This window comes from Mytilus californianus, unplaced genomic scaffold (genome assembly GCF_021869535.1).
Source record: "Mytilus californianus isolate M0D057914Y unplaced genomic scaffold, xbMytCali1.0.p SCAF_3, whole genome shotgun sequence".
In the NCBI taxonomy this organism is placed as follows: Eukaryota; Metazoa; Mollusca; class Bivalvia; order Mytilida; family Mytilidae; genus Mytilus; species Mytilus californianus.
In genome coordinates, this window is record NW_026262679.1 from 73390220 (window position 1) to 73406977 (window position 16758).

General features: G+C 31.2%; 1 protein-coding gene and 2 pseudogenes across 1 annotated transcript; all 3 read right to left on the minus strand.

The window, feature by feature from the left end:
- Positions 1–79: 79 nt before the first annotated feature.
- On the minus strand, positions 80–4993 carry LOC127735044 (uncharacterized; annotated as a pseudogene).
- Positions 4970–10471, minus strand: LOC127733638 (uncharacterized). Its single transcript, XM_052242956.1, has 3 exons — positions 10468–10471; positions 9896–9955; positions 4970–6207 (listed from the first exon to the last, which is right to left on the minus strand). The coding sequence occupies exons 1-3, from the start codon at positions 10469–10471 to the stop codon at positions 4970–4972; spliced, it is 1302 nt and encodes a 433-aa protein (XP_052098916.1).
- Positions 10472–10719: 248 nt separating this feature from the next.
- Positions 10720–14886, minus strand: LOC127733639 (uncharacterized; annotated as a pseudogene).
- Positions 14887–16758: the final 1872 nt, after the last annotated feature.

The window sequence follows — 16758 nt, forward strand, 5'->3', positions numbered from 1 at the left end:
GATGCCATTACATCAATGGTAACCATGGTAACGGTAGAAATTTGTGATTTCTCTTATTCATATGTAGATGCTTCTACTGAAATGCAGAGACTTCATAGATTTCTCAAATAGTAATAAAGACTATAATACTTCTGAGTGTTTAAATACTTTTATAGTACAGATAGCATGTGTATGAAGTATAAATCACATAGTTTCATTAAACATAATGATATATATAGAAAATAGGGGGGTGGCCAAACACATAAAATGATTGAAAATACGACCTTTTCATCTAGTCGCACTAAAACAGACACTACAGCCCAAAAGACGCTTTAATTAATCCTAAATTTTTTAAGTGCATTACATTCCCTTTGGTTCAAAATATCTTAAAGGGAATTCGGTTGCAAATTAATTTTATAGATTAAATTGGTCATTTAGACAGCCCCCCCCCCTTTTTTTGTATTTTAGCACTAAGATTAAGGAAAACCTCATATTTCCATGAAATAAAGCATTATAAAATAAGGAGTTGAATTTTACAGATTATTACATGCAATTTAGGTAACTTAAGTTGAAAATTTCAAGTTAAATAGATTTTTAGGTCACAAAAAAATAATGATCATTAGGCTAAAAAAAGGGGGAGCTGCGCAAAGACCATTTTTTAGGTCAATTTTTTTATTCAAAATTCCTATAGTAAACTTATCTCTTTAACTGTTAAGAGTAAAATCAATTAATTTCTAACTAGAGATCATTGCAACTTGCAGAAAACTCAAGTTTAAGTCTGGTTTTTCAAAAATCTTTCAAGTTTTAACATATTGAAAAATCCAAAGTATCGGACCACAGAAGTTAAGTGTCTGAAAGGTAAAAAAATTTAACACATGTTGCAACTTTTTTCTTGCTTACTGGTTATCATATTAGTCAATTTGTTCATTATTACCTGAGAAAGTGTTGAAAAATATTAATTTTCTATGGTACAAAGGGAGATAATCCAGTAAGATGCATTTTCAAAATCTTAAAAATCTTAAAATTACATATTTTTTAAACTTACAAGCTCTCAGTCCATTTAAAATATAAACATATCTCCACTTGGTTGTGATCAGTGACAGAGCTTATAATGCATTTTACAATATGTGATTAGTTTGCTCTTGTTTTAGTTATATAATTCTTCTCGCAAAATGTCTCAATTTACAATTTCTTAATTCTTTAGAAAATTAATGAATTTTTAAATATCAATCTGTACAAATTTAAATTTTACTTCTGTTAAAGCATTTTTATACTAAACAATGTATGTTAAACTAACTATCACAAAAGAGGCCATACATAATAATTTTCATGGTACAAAGGGACATAATCCAATAAAATTTGCATTTTAAAAAATCTTCAAAAAAATAGAATGTTTTCTTCAATTAAGTGTTCTGCTCTGGACACATCAAAAAGACTGCAAGATTGCAAGTTCTGAAACAATACAAGAGACCACCAATGTAAGCTGCTGAATAACATTGTAATCAAAATTCAAAATGCATCTACTAAAAATTAGAATGATGATTGTAAATGAGACAACTTTACAACAGAGTCAAAATAACATGGATTGAAGCAATTAAAGGTCATCGTACGACCTTCAACAGTGTACAAAACCCATACCACATAGTTAGTGTGAATGCATAACAATGACAAAATATGGTCTAACCAAACATTAGACATAAGAAACATCATCATATAACAACTTCTACATAACTGGCTCCTGACTAGATTTTAACAATTGACATTAATCTTAATAAATGTAAGCATTTAAAATATAGGTTACAGTGACCAGCTTTTGCCTTGATGCTGATATACAAAAATACAATGTACTTAATATGTACTTACTGTATGCAAGATGCATGCATATACAATTTTTCATGCAGTTTTAAATGATCTTGAATGTATAACTGAAGTCAGTTAAGTGTGAAATGTAGGTCTAACTTCATTTTTTAAAGAATGGACTTTCCCAACATGTATGTGTATTTGGATGTTCCTGCCCCTTATGATTTTTACTTTGATGTAAGCCTTTAATATTAAATCTTTGTTAAACAACCTGATTACATTGCAAGAATAAGATTAAAATACATCAAAGTTTATATTAATATTGAGTTAATTAATCATGACTTAGCATCTAACAAGACACCAATTGTTGCATTAGTTTTAAAAGGAATTTATAGTAGTAATAAATTGTTTCTTTACTGTCTGATAAATATTTACATAACTATGAATTAGATCAATAAAACTAATCGGTCAATCCAGTAACAATTTCTGATAAAACATTATTGTGTTCATTTGCAATTAAATGGCTAAGCACATTTTGAAGATCTTCATCATCTTCTTGATTGTTTTCTATTTTGACGACCTCTACAGATGGGTTTTTGGACTTCTCTACTTTCTGTTTTTTGATGCACAAGTTTCCAAAGAAACTTCGTATTTGTTGATGAGACAGCCACTCTGATGGTGAGAAAACTCTGTTTTCTTGTGAATCAATCTCATTTCGCATTTGATTGGAAACTGTATGGACTTGGTTTTTTACCAGACTCTTCCCCAGCATTAAATAAAACAGTTAAATAGTCCTTAACTTTTGGAGAGAATCTCACAGCCTTTTTTCTTTTTTTCAAAGCATAACCATGCTGTTCGTTGATATTTGTTTTTGTTTGATCTTGCGATTGTCCCAAACCAACAGAAGAAATCAAAGGTTGATTCAATCTAACATCTTGGCATTTGGCAGACCAAAGCCTTTTGGAAGTATCTATGATATTATCTAGCTTTTCATCATCAAAAACATGTTTACCGACAGACAGGTGTCTAAATAATTGGTCTTCTTTCTTGAACTCCAGTATGCAATTTGGATCAAAACATGGAAAATTTGCAGTATTCCTCAATGTTTTGATGGAAGCTGGTTTAGTTTCTGGTATTTTTGAATCACCAAATGTCTGTAAAAAATAATTATAAAAAAGGTTATCCTCATGAGACTTATCTAGGGGATAAGCAATGAATTATTAGCTGAGTGCAAGATATGGTTCCTTTCAATAATAAAAAATTCAAAATTCAATTCTTATAGAATAACTAATTTAAGAATTCAAATCTAGAAAAATTTTCAACAAGTGACCAAACAAGACATTAATTCACGAATGTGCGTACTGCATCAGATGTTCTGCCAGTAGTCAGTAAACATAGTGCTGATTACCTTAGCTTTATTTGGCAAAACATTTTGGAATTTTGGATCCTCATAGTCATATTAATGACATTATTTGACCTAGTTAGGCCTTTTTATTTTTTATGCTTATTTCTGCGTCACTGATGAGTCTTCTATAGACGAAATGCGCTACTGGGTTTACAATTTTAATCCTTGTATCAATGATGAGTTTATTTAGTTGTTATCTCATTGAATCTTATCAAATACCTCCCCTACATCATGTATATCTTTATAAACAGCGATGATTTTAAAATAAAATAAAAAAATAAATGTGGATAGTGTCCACATGTGGGCACAGATGATGCCCCCGCTTGCATATCATATAGTTATAGAGGGACATAACTGAAGAACGGTAAAAGTGGCGATGCCAAATTTGAACTTGATCTGAGTTTTGTGGTAATAAGCATTGTAAGTCTCATAACATTTGGTTGAGGCTAACTTAAGTAGGGAACAGAAACTAAAAATTCAGCAATTTTTCTATTTGTAAACACTCATAACTTTAGAACGGTTGTGTATAAGTTTTATAACATTTGGTTTAGACAAACTAAACTTAGAGAACAGAAACGAAAAATTCAGCAATTTTTATGTTTATAAAGGGACATAACTGAAGAATTGTAAAAGTGTCGCCACAAAATTTCGTACTTAATCTGTATTATGTAGTAATAAGCATTGTGTATAAGTTTCATAACATTTGGTTGAGGCAAACTAAAGTTAAAAAACAGAAAACAAAAAATTTGTACTTGATCTTAGTTTTGTGGGAATGATTATTGTGTATTGGTTTCATAATGTTTGGTTGGGGCAAACTTAAGTTACAGAATGGAAACTAAAAATTTTGCAATCTTTCGATTTATAAAGGGGCATAACTCAAGCATTGTTAAGTTTTAGGCTGTCTAGAATAAGTTAGAACAATCTAGTTGATGATTGTTTGTGAATTTTATGAAGTAGCCCTATTTTCTTTGGAGGTTTTTTTTTTTCTAGATCTGTTAATTGGTACCATATTTTTTTTAAAGGGTTACAGAATTTAATAAATTCTTACCAAATTAGTATCAAATAAAGTTAACTTGTTGGAAATCCTGGTCATGTCTGTTGCTTTAACAAGTTCCCCTCAAATGCCATATGCCTTGTAAACTCTCATGCCTTCATCATCAAACTTGAAATTGTTGAACTGTGTAATTTGGAAATTTTTTATCGGGCCACATAATAAAGGTTGTGTTTCACATGATACATTTACCACTGAAATATACGTGTTTTTTTATACCGCCATGGCTTTCAAGTGCTTCCTTCATCTGTTTACCATTGGTTATGTCATTTCCTTCATTTATGTAGTTCAACATGTGAAGTCTACAAGTGCCTGTTCTTGAGTCACAGAGATCTTTGCCAGATTGTGCTTCACTGAAATCATACTGTTTTACATCTATTGACAATTCATTACGGAACTTCCAAAGATATCCCATCAGTGGCAAGGCATGGTAACATCCAGCATTATTAGATCTTATATAAGCACGTTGTAGGTGTGGATTAATTGATTTCAGCATTTTGAATGTACTGCTGAAAATTTGTGACACTATATGCCACCCTTGCTTCTGCTCCTCCACAATGTGTACCATTGAGTATATATCATAGTTCTTATCATCATCATTTCCATCTCCCTCAGCTATGGCCTACAAACAAGAGCACAAATCATGTGCCAGCTGATGCCCTGCTTCCCGAACCATTCACTCTGAGTTTCACAGAAAGTTTGTGGTATGTACTTCATGGCCCAATCAGCAATAATCAATACTTCATGTGACTGCAAGTTTTGGATGAATCTTGATTTACATTTCTAATAGAATGATCCCTCCATGCCCAAATTTTTTCTGTAGAAACTAAGATGTCGTGTTCAAGTTCTTCTTTCTCTTGAATTTGGATGTTTTGAAAATTTGATGTTATAACATTTTGGATTTCATCTCTGATTTGGTACATTCTATCACAAGGTTGACATATATTGCTGTGGGTATGCTCACATCCTTTTTCTGATAATGCAAAGTGCATGCAATGTTGACTGCAATCACTTTCGGCAGATAAGTGACTTCCTAATTCATTCTTCAGATGTAATTTCAAGGTGTCTAAACTTTGAATAAGATCTGATACTTTACTTGTTTGCAGGCCCTTTGTACAAAGATTAGAAACAACTTTCTTTAAAGTATCAATACTTTCCATGCCATCACTTATGTAGTTGTCAAGGCCATGAAGGGATTTGAGTTGAGAGGCTGCGCAAGCTTTTATGATCTCGTACTGAGTTGCTCTACATGGAGGAAGTATGGAGTTGTCCTTGCAATAGTTGTTATATGCTGTAATAAGGCGAGATGCAATCATTGTTCTTATTACCTTTGGTACCCTTACAGCCAAACCTGATGACAATTTAAGGTGTCTTGATCCAAATCCAACTACTTGAAGATAACATGGAGCAGAAATAAATTCAATGAAATGATGAATTTTCTGTTTTGAAAGGCGTAGGCGTGTGATCTTTGGTGGAGTAACATACTGTCCTGGTCCATGAGTTGAAGCATATTTTCTAGCTGCATCAATTTTGTAAATAGTCAACCCTTCAATAAAAGTTAAAAGTTCAGATTTGGAATATTTCTCTACTATCAAAGACAAAATCTGGACTTTAGTTGTGTAATCTTCTGCCTTCTTGTAAGCAGATATGATTGTCTCTGTAACTGCATCTTTTTGTTTGGTTTCAATAGTCTTCAATTTCATGCTTTGATACACTTGAGTCATCAATTCTACACCTTGAGATGGAGCAATGCTTTCACATACTATTTCAAATGCTAATCTTGCTTGACGTATATAATACATTTTTGTAGAATACTGTAGGTCTTCTAGGTTTAATGATGCTTGTGATTTGAGAGGGGAGTATTGCCCATGAGACATCATTTCCATTGCCCAGTTAAATGTATCTTTCTGTGATCTTTCGTCTTTGGACCAATTGGAGGCAACTGTTGTTTGTGATGAAAACATATCAGGGTCTGAAAATAGCAAAAAGAAAATACATGACTAGTTTGAAGGATAACAGAGAGTTTACGTGATGAAAACTATTGCCGACTTAAGTTCTTAGGATGATAATAGTGTTCAAAGTCATTTAAAAAAAGAATATTAGAATAAAAGTATCACATCAACAGATAAAATGCAGGGCCCAGTTTAAGATGATTGTTTAGTCAAACCCTGAACTGATGGGGGGCTGTTGCAAGAATGGTTAGATAAATTTATAAAGGGGCATAAATCTATAACGGTTTAAGTGATGCCACCAAAATTCAACCCTGATCTGTGTTGTGTGGTAATAAGCATTGTGTATAAGTTTCATAACATTTAGTGGAGGCAAACTAAAATTAGGGAACAGAAACTAAAAATTCAGCAATTTTTCCATTTATGATGGGACATTACTGCAGAACGGTTAAAGGGACGCCAAAAATTCTAACTTGATTTGTGTTTTGTAGTAATAAGCATTGTGTATAAGTTTCATAACCTGATACAGCTCTGAATTTGGATTGTGATTAAATATTTGACACAGCATAGGTTTCTGACACAGAATGAATGTGGTCTAAGAACTTAAAAACTTTAAATTGGACATTTACCTATTATGGTCCAATATCCAAAATCTAAATACATGGTTAGAATCAGCATATCAAAGAACCCCAAGAATTCAATTTTTAATGAAATCAAACAAAAAAGATTAATTTTGGACCCTTTTGACCTCAATGTAGACCAATTTGATAACAGGGCCCAAAAATCAAAAATCTAAATACATGGTTAGATTCAGCATATCAAAGAACCCCATATATTCAATTTTTGTTGAACCCAAACAAAGTTTAATTTTATACCCCGATTTGGACCAACTTCAAAACTGGGCACAAACTCAAAAAATCTAAGTACATGTTTAGATTCAGCATATCAAAGAACCCCAAGAATTCAAATTTAGTTAAAATCAAACTAAGTTTAATATTGGACCCTTTGGACCTTAATGTAGGTCAATTTGAAAAGGGGACCAAAAATAAAAAATCTAAATACAAGGTAAGATTCTGCATATCAAAGAACCACATTAATTCAATTTTTTATGAAATCAAACAAAGTTTAATTTTGGACCCTTTGGACCTCAATGTGGACCAACTTAAAAACGGGGCCCAAAATCCAAAAACTTAATACACGGTTAGATTCAGCATATATATCAAATAACCCCATATATTCAATTTTTGTTGAACTCAAACAAAGTTTAATTTTGGACCCCAATTTGGACCAACTTGAAAACTTGGCCCATAATAAAAAATCTAAATACATGTTTAGATTCAGCATATCAAAGAACCCCAAGAATTCAATTTTTGTTAAAATCAATTTAAAAACAAGGCCCAAAATCCAAAAACTTATTCAGCTTAGTAAACAACCCCAAGAATTCAAGAATAAAACCCCATTGAAATTGGTCAAGAAATAAGCAATTTATACAAAGTATTAGAAAAGTATTGTTTTTGGTCCCTAATTCCTAAACGGTTAGGGCCACAACCCCCAAAATCAATCCCAACCTTCCTTTTTGGTATGGAACCTTGTGATACAATTTCAGAAAGATCCATACACTTACACACAAGTTATTGTCGGGAAACTAGAAAAATGCTTATTTGGACCCCTTTTTAGGCCCTTAATTCCTAAACTGTTGGGACCATCAGTGTTCTCCCCAGGATTTTTGGATAGCACCAGGGTAACGCGTGTGGACAGCTTGGTGAAATATTTCATACAATCAGTTGTGTCGCATCGGGTCGCATCGCTTAGCTATATTTCCAGTTACTGTAGTTTTTATGTCTCTTGTTTTGTTTTAATACTGTGGTACTGTGTTATGTAGACATTGAGTCAGAAAATTATTGGTAAAAAAGAAGTAAATCAAAAAACAGTTTGTATACTGTAATATTTTTTTTAAATAAATAAATTATGATTCATAATAAAATATTCATCTGAATTTAAAGTATTTAAATCTTTTATAAAATCCAAAATCAATAAAAATAAAATATCATTCAAAAGAGAACAAAAATGTTTAATTTAAAAAACTTGTTAGTTTCTAGAAAGAAAGTTGTTGTATGTGAAAGGATTCCTGTCATAAGAAGATATAAAATTAACAAGAACAATTGCAAATATTGTTTCATTATTTGAACCAGTTTCTATCTTAGATTTTAATAAAAAGAAATTTTTCATAAATTTTAGAACATTTTGCCATAGATTTCATGTAAATATTAACCTTTCTTGTCTTTGGTGATAATCAAACATAGATACAGACTTAATACTGCACTGAAATCTAAATCTTTATTTGTCATGAACCATTTAAAAAAAAATTCCTAAATCTATAAATTTATCTTTGGTCTATAGATTTATAAGTAACCATATTCAATGTCAACAACTAAGTCTCCCTATTTTCCCGCCTAAATGACAGGAAGTAGATATAAATAGAATTAACATGTGCTTATGGATAAAATTTGCAAGATTACTTCTGTTATTCATTAATTATGGATATAGATATCTAGTTTGAAGGTACAGTCATGCATTTTATTTATAAAATAGAATAGATTGCAATTAATTGTAAATAAACTTGAATATTCTACGTGAACTAACTGGGTCATGTGATACTACAGTTTGAAACCCGACTATCATGCAATAACTATGTCATAATTAAAGAAAATATTGGCCATGGTTTAATCAGAGACATATAATACTATAATATAAGAATTGAGAAATGTATAATTGTCAGTTATATGTAATGAGCCACCTTTATGATGTACAAAAAATGTACCTATCGGGTCAAGACTGTTTGTGTACAAAGTATTTGCCGACTTGTCACAGGTCAGTGCTTGGGTGGTGAGTGGAGCCATAAAATAGTTATCTGTGATCATAAAGTTATGAACTCTTAATTAAAACATAAAAGAATCATGTTACAAGTGTTAATTACATCGATTAAATCCAATCAACAAGGTTAACCTCATAAGGTAAATCGATCACGTGATGTAAACAATCTGTGTTGAACTGGTTTGAACTGGTCAAATTTCACCTGGAATTTTATACCGCACGGAAAAGATTTAACAAGTCGTTTAAAACTTTACCGATTTACGATTTTTTAACTGAAAATTTTAGCACCACGGAAAAAATTATACATCGCTGTAAGAACGATACCACCACGGTAAAAAATTATACATCACGGTCCTTTAAGGGCCTGGGGAGAACACTGACCATAATGCCCAAAATCAATCCCAACCTTCCTATTGTAGTTTCAAACCTTGTGTTTAAATTTCATAGAGATCCATTTATTTAAACTAAAGATATTGTCCGAAAACTAAGTGTCTTCGGACGATGTGATACCAATATACGACCGCACACATTTTTGCGGTCGTATAAAAAGTACTCGATTAGATTTACCGTAATAAAGAACCCCAAAATATTCAAAAATTTGAAATAAGAATGCTGGCACCTGTGTTTCAAAATAACAGGAAGAAAAAATAACAGGTGCATGTACCTAGAGATATAATTAATTGAAAATTTGGCTTTCTCTAAATTGTTCATGCATTTAACATTGACACCTATTTTTCTTTACACAAGTCTTTGCAAAAATTACAAGGGTTTTATAAGAATTTCAAATATGGCTTTAACAATACATATGTATATGCAGGTGAGACAAAAATTGTTTACCTGAATCCACAGACATTGCTAATTCTAGGCCTCCTTCATGTATGCAATCAGACACCAGTTCTGTAAAAAAAAATAAAAGTAAATTATATTGCAATATTAGCAAATCATGTTCAAACTGTAAAGGAACACATGGTCACAATATAATAGTTTGTCTCTTGGCACTCACACTACATCTTCTTATTTATATATGTAGGACTCAAATCTATGGTGGGTTCCAAATCTATGGCAGATTCCTAATCTATGGCAAATATGACGTCATGACATCCCAAATCTATGGCAGATTTTTTACAATCCTAATCTATGGCAAGTTTTGTAGTTTCCTAATCTATGGCGGATTTTTGTTGTTTCCAAACCTATGGCAAATTTTGTTCAAATGGAAAACAATGCAGTACATATACTACCAATGACTTGTCTTAAACAAGTGGACATGTACGACAACGGGAGCAAATCGTGATTGCAAACAAAACATTTCGTAAATGATGAATCATATAACTTAATACAGACTTCAAGATTGAAATGATGTGCCCCGTAAAAATAAAAATTTTTTAATCCGTGCATAGTACCTGTTTAACCCATTCGTTAAACCAACTAGTAATTCCCTTAACAAACAAGAAGGCAGGTTTTTATAAAAAAAATATATATATAAATAAAATTGAACAGTTTGAATTTTCACATATGTTATTTCACCGTTAATATTTTTTTTTTATTTGATGGCGACACAATAGTTATTACATACATGTAGCTTATCTCTATCAACTATATAATTTTGGCTCAAAGCAAAAAAGTTTGCAAAAATTCTAATCTAAGGACAATAACTCCTATATTAAAGGAGTTATCTGACAATTTTTGACAAAATTAAGTAATCCATGGAAGATATCACTTTAGAAATTTCAATGCAAATTTAAACAAAAATGCTGGGAGAAATTTATTATCTACTTATAATACACTGATGTAAAGTTAAGCAATTGTCAACTAATCAATCTGAAGTTTCACATGATACTATGAGCATATATGTTTGATTACTTTCTTTTATTTTAAAAAAAATTGTGTTATTCAAAATTGATAAATAGTTCTAATACCAGTCAAGTTTTCATCTGTAACAATCCCTGCTTCATCCCTGTCTGTAGAATTGTCTAGAAAACAGCATATTTCTAAAATAAAAATTACAATTAATGTTAATTTAATTAATTCACAGATTTTAATGTAAAATTTTCTTCATCAAAATTGGAGAATATGTCAGTCTTACCAGTTTTTTCAGGCTTATTGTCATAAAAGAGGATAAGTAGTTATTTTTTTTTATTTATGATCCTTAATTGACAATAAAATAAGAATTTAAGAAGGATGTGTGTTTACCACAGTTTATTTGTGTTTTACTAGATTCAAATTTTAATATTTTTTTTTTATTTATTGATTCTTTATCAGGCTGTTACAAAATTCATCCAAATGATAATAAAATCTTATTTGCTGTCCATTTAGCGGTCTCTATTCATTGTTACATCTTTAATTAATATCATTAATGTACCTCTTAGTTCTCCTTTCATATCTGTTCCAATTTGTACTTCATCTTTATGCTTTTCAATGCATCTCCTACATATACCTGTTGATAAAAATTAGAATATTATACAGTACAATGTTTGCCTTTTTTTTTAGGAATATCAATAGACATGGGATACATGTAAATTTGCAGTATCAAAAAATATATGCATGTACATGTATGTGCTTTTATAAGCAATTTCTCTTATCAATGATTCTTGGGGATAGAATATGAAATTCATGAAGAAATTAAAAAAACAATTATGTTGTAATGTCATGAATTCAAAGTTGTTCTGTTGTACAAATGCACATTTATAGGTCTTGCATTATAATGTGGATGCATTTATTGATCAATTGACAAGGATTGAATTTAAATCAGTGTGGGAGTATCCATCTTGGTCACTGTATAAAAGATATATGCAGCAGAATTTAAACCGAAAAGTACAATTTGCTAATATAAACAGAAGTTGTGATGTACAAAGGCAATGAATGGTACATGCATGTATAACAATGTATAATACTCCTTCAATTTGGAAGCAACCACCTTTCTATTTTTTCTTATCAATATACATGATATATGGAGTTGTAGAGTTGTCTCATTGGCACTCATACCACATCTTCTTATATCTTTATATGAGGTAAAAACAAGAATGTGTCCATAGTACACGGATGCCCCAATTGCATATCATTTTCTATGTTCAGTGGACCGTGAAATTGCGGTCAAAATTAGAAAGATCATATCATAGGCAACATGTGTACTAAGTTTCAAGATTGAACTTCAACTTCATCAAAAACTACCTTGACGAAAAACTTTAACCTGAAGCAGGACAGGAGGACGAACAGACAGACAAACAAATGGACGCACAGACCAGAAAACATAATGCCCATAAATGGGGCATACTAAATGGAGACATTTATTTAAATATTGAGTTTTCATAAGATGGAGACATTTATTTGAATATTTAATTTTCATACGATGGAGACATTTATTATTTGAATATTTGATTTTCATAAGATGGAGACATAATTTAAAAGATTTCATATAGAAATTAATACTAATTTATAATAAAATATTTGAATTCAAATCAACCAAAAAAGCTGGCAGACAAATTAGGTAATATGAATAAAAGATATTTTTTGGAAGTGAAATGGGAAAATCAGAATTGCAAATGATAGAAAACAAGTAATTCAATTAGCCATGTTAGCAAAGGTTAATAATTGCTAAGACTTGGGGACGGAACGACTTGATACTATTTTTAATATTTACATGTGTTTTTGTGAATATCGTGAATTTGTATTTTTTACCATATAGAATAAGGAATATTTTTATACGTCAAATTAGGGACCCTTGAGGGCATATAGCATTCAAGCAATATTTTATTATTATAAACAATAACAGTCGTATAAATACACAAACAATATAAACATGATACATGTACATATATCTTAATAAGTTTGTTCATATTTTTTTAATAAAAGTAGCGATTGAACTCAGCGGGAACAGACCCAAGGCAAATATGTAACAAGGCAAAAGAGCCCAATACCACAAAAAATTCCCCCCTTTTTTCCCCAAGATAAATGGACAGTGTTTTTTCTCTGTATATATTATATATGAATTTCTAGATCTATTTTTATGGTGTCATTTTGCTTTTCACTTCATTAATTTTGAAATAATCTTACCAGAACAAGGCCGTAACTAGGCATTTTATTTTAGTGAGGCAGAACTGATCGCCGACCGGAGCGAGTCGAAAAATTTTGGTAGGGGGTCTGGGATAAATGGTGTAAAATCCTGCATTCTGGGCATTTCCAGAGAGCTTGACATCGTTGCATAGATTGAAGATGTCACGGTTTGAAATCAAACCGTTTCATTGCCGCCGGAGCTAAATATCAATTTTCAGCTTTAAGCATTTGAACGGGGTATATTGGGATCTACTTTGCCATTTCACCTTCAGGAATATGGGATAATCATAACTTTGTCATCTGAATTCACTGAGATATGGGGCACCCCCTATGTCATTTTATGTTATTTTAGGAATATTATTTTTAGTTTTTCTTTTTGCCACATGCTACCTTGTAATGTTATGGATACGGGAAATTGGATATAACTATATCGTTTTATGTTATTCTAGGAATATTAATTTTTTTGGTTTTTTTATGGATAATGGGGAAATTGGACTGGAGTTTTCGCCGTTTACATGTAGGTCCATGATTTCAGATTATTTCTGGAAATAGTCAGTGGTAAGAAATTTTAGATCGACAATCGAATAATGAGGTGGTCCGATCCCGAAATCCCGAATTGAAAGACACGTCCCTCAATAATCTAAAAATTGGATTACGAGATGTTCTTTCAAATTTTAAGAACAAATAAAGTTGGGGAAAACTGGGAAATGAATACTCAGACAGGACTGCTCCCATGCGGTGCTCCAGTAATTGATTTGTCAGTATATTTATAGTTTTTGGATTAGTTCTAATGAAAATATATTCAATACTGGAACTCTTAACACCTGTTGTGATCACAAATGACATCCATTAGTTTACTAAAACTATTCCTTCCTCAACTTCAGTATCGCTTTTCACCCCCAGTTTTTGGTGGGGTTCGTGTTGCTCAGTCTTTAGTTTTATATGTTGTGTTTGGTGTACTATTGGTTTGTCTGTTGGTCTTTTTCTTTTTTAGCCATGGCGTTTATTTTCGACTTATGAGCTTGAATGTCCCCCTGGTATTTTTCGCCTCTCTTTTTCCTTTTTCTGCAAGAACCTGTTTTTACCCAGAGATCAATGATGATTACCGGTTATTAGGTTAATCTGGGAATAGTATATCTAACAATATATCAATATATATGTTCCTGGGTTAATGTAATCGAGAAACATCAAGCGGTGACTGAGATGCTGATTTATATCCGGTAAGAATAATTTAAAAGGAGCGATGTCAAGTTATAGAAATTAAGGTTGAGACAGAAAAAAACAAATGACTATATTTCGTATTTACCATAAACTAAACAAAAACACCAAAAAAAATTTCAGTGTCGAAATTTTAGTGTGGCAATTGCCTAACTTGCCTCAATGGTAGATACGGCCTTGCAGAACCAACTGAAACATTCAAGTTAAACTTTACCCCAATCTCTCTGCTTTGGATAAAGTTAACTCCCTTTGCCACTCTTGAAGATTTCGAAAGGTCATGGAGTGGATGGCAACATGTTCTTTTTCTTCTTGTCCACTGCAGACCAAACTCTTGTCTATGTTTTTGGCATATGCAAAAAGCAGCATTTTGAAAAGTTTGACAGTCTGAGGCCTAGACCAGCACGATTGAGAATCAACAATGATTCTGGAATAGGAATGTCTGTGCCACATTTGAAAAATCTTATATGATTTGTGGTTTCTTTCTTACATTCTTTTAAAATAACTAAGTTGTCTGATACACAGTTATCATCAAAAATACACCTTTCTCCTTTCTCAGCCATTATAATTATCCATCCTCCAATGTTCTTCTGCTCATTTGTTCATTTCCCTCCTTCTATTATAAACATTAAATCTACCTTGTATTTGGAGAGTTGTACAAAGGGAGATAATTGCAGGTATTTTTTTTTTCAATTTTTTTATCCTTGTTCAAAAAGCTAAAATTAATTTGCAATGGAATTCCAGTTGAGGAATTTTAGTTTATAGTGAACCATAACATTTGACAAAATATTATTTCAAATTGAGTGACTTTTGAGGATTTATGGACTTATGAAGTGCAGGCTACATTCAAATTTGAGAAAAACACTTTTTTTTCAATAGAAATATAAACAAAAATGAAAGTTGAAATAAGATTCAACTTGCATTTAATTTTAGTTAAAAATCTAAATTTTAAGGCAAAACAAAAAGATTTGACATGTTATACTTTGAGCAATTAAATAAAAAAAATAAAAAAATGTCCATTTTCATCAATATTTCAAGCAAATTTGGTACCAAAATAGAATTACCCTGTATTTACTGTATTTGCTCTATATTGTCATTTTTCAACCATGGGTCTATTAGATGTACTTAATACTTTGTTAGGAACCCAAAATCAGCTGAAATCTCCACCACCCCTTTCATAATTTTTTTTGGATTTTGCATGATTTTCTCAGAGACATCCATTTATAATAAAAACAATCTCTTTCAGACTTGCATTTTAATCACTTTTATTCAAAGCACTGTGTGACTTTATACTTGTGTTCTAAAAAAAAAAGTATTCATTTAGCACTCTTGAAACTGCATTGGAATACTTGTATGCCTAGTTATATTTTTTTAAATAGCAGAAAAAAAATGGAAATCGAATCTTTCTCCTTTTATTTATTCGCAAGTACATGATTAACCATTTTAAAAATAATTATCCATTGGTTTAGGCTATTTTTACAATTTAGGTCCATTCACTTAACCTACAGTAGGTATGGAATCAATGAGACAAAATTTACTATTAAATTAAGTTTAATTATGCACAGCTAGCAAACCAATTTCAAATTATGAAGAATTTACATTGAGAATACTTTGATTATTATTTCTTTTAAATTTATATGAAAAAGGTAGGATCAGGTATACATAAATATTGCAGGGGAATTCAACATTTTAACCCTGTCTAGATGCAGTATTTATGCATATTTTGGCTAGTCCTGACCTTTATAAATGGAAATTTATTTCTGTGTTGGTATTTTTTAGTTACAGCAGTTAAAATGTATACTAAAATATCAAAGTAACTCTTGGAATAATATATTAATTCACTGTAATAGTAAAGGGCTAGTAAAGCCCTATTTTAGTCCTGAAACTGGTTTGAAAATGATAAAATATGTTTACCTAATTGTTTTTCTTAATATCTGTTGTTTAAAAATATATTTAGTAGGTAGATACTTAATTATTTTAATAACATTCACTTGGTAATAACATCATATGGTGCTAAATATTTGAAATAGTATAAAGAAGTTTGTTCATGAAAAGTGTCAACAAAGGGACGTTACTCGTAAAATACCATAGGAAACGCTTCGTCAGAAATTTCGACACATCGAAGTGGCACATTTGTGTATTACAGCATATTAAGTGGCACAAATTTGACACAAGCTAGTTCATAAAAAGCCTCATCACATATTTTAAATTCAGCATAGGTTCCCCAGAAGTTAAGAAAGAAATTTCAACTGAGGTTGACCTGGGGTTTGAAGGCTTCATATTCTAATTCAGTTAGCTTAATCAAAACAATTTATACGTTAGAACTTCTAAAAAGTATACACAATTGTCATTTGTAACGTACAGCATGCTTTGATTTCATTTGATAAGACTTTTTGGAGGATACAGATTCGTTTCAGTTGAAGAAAAAATGACCC

Bases quoted from the DNA above. Each gene is read 5' to 3' on its own strand.
- LOC127733638 (XM_052242956.1), bottom strand. The intron at 6,208-9,895 runs GTAAACAATTTT...TGCTATTTTCAG, and splicing joins AGCAATGTCTGTGGATTCAG to ACCCTGATATGTTTTCATCA.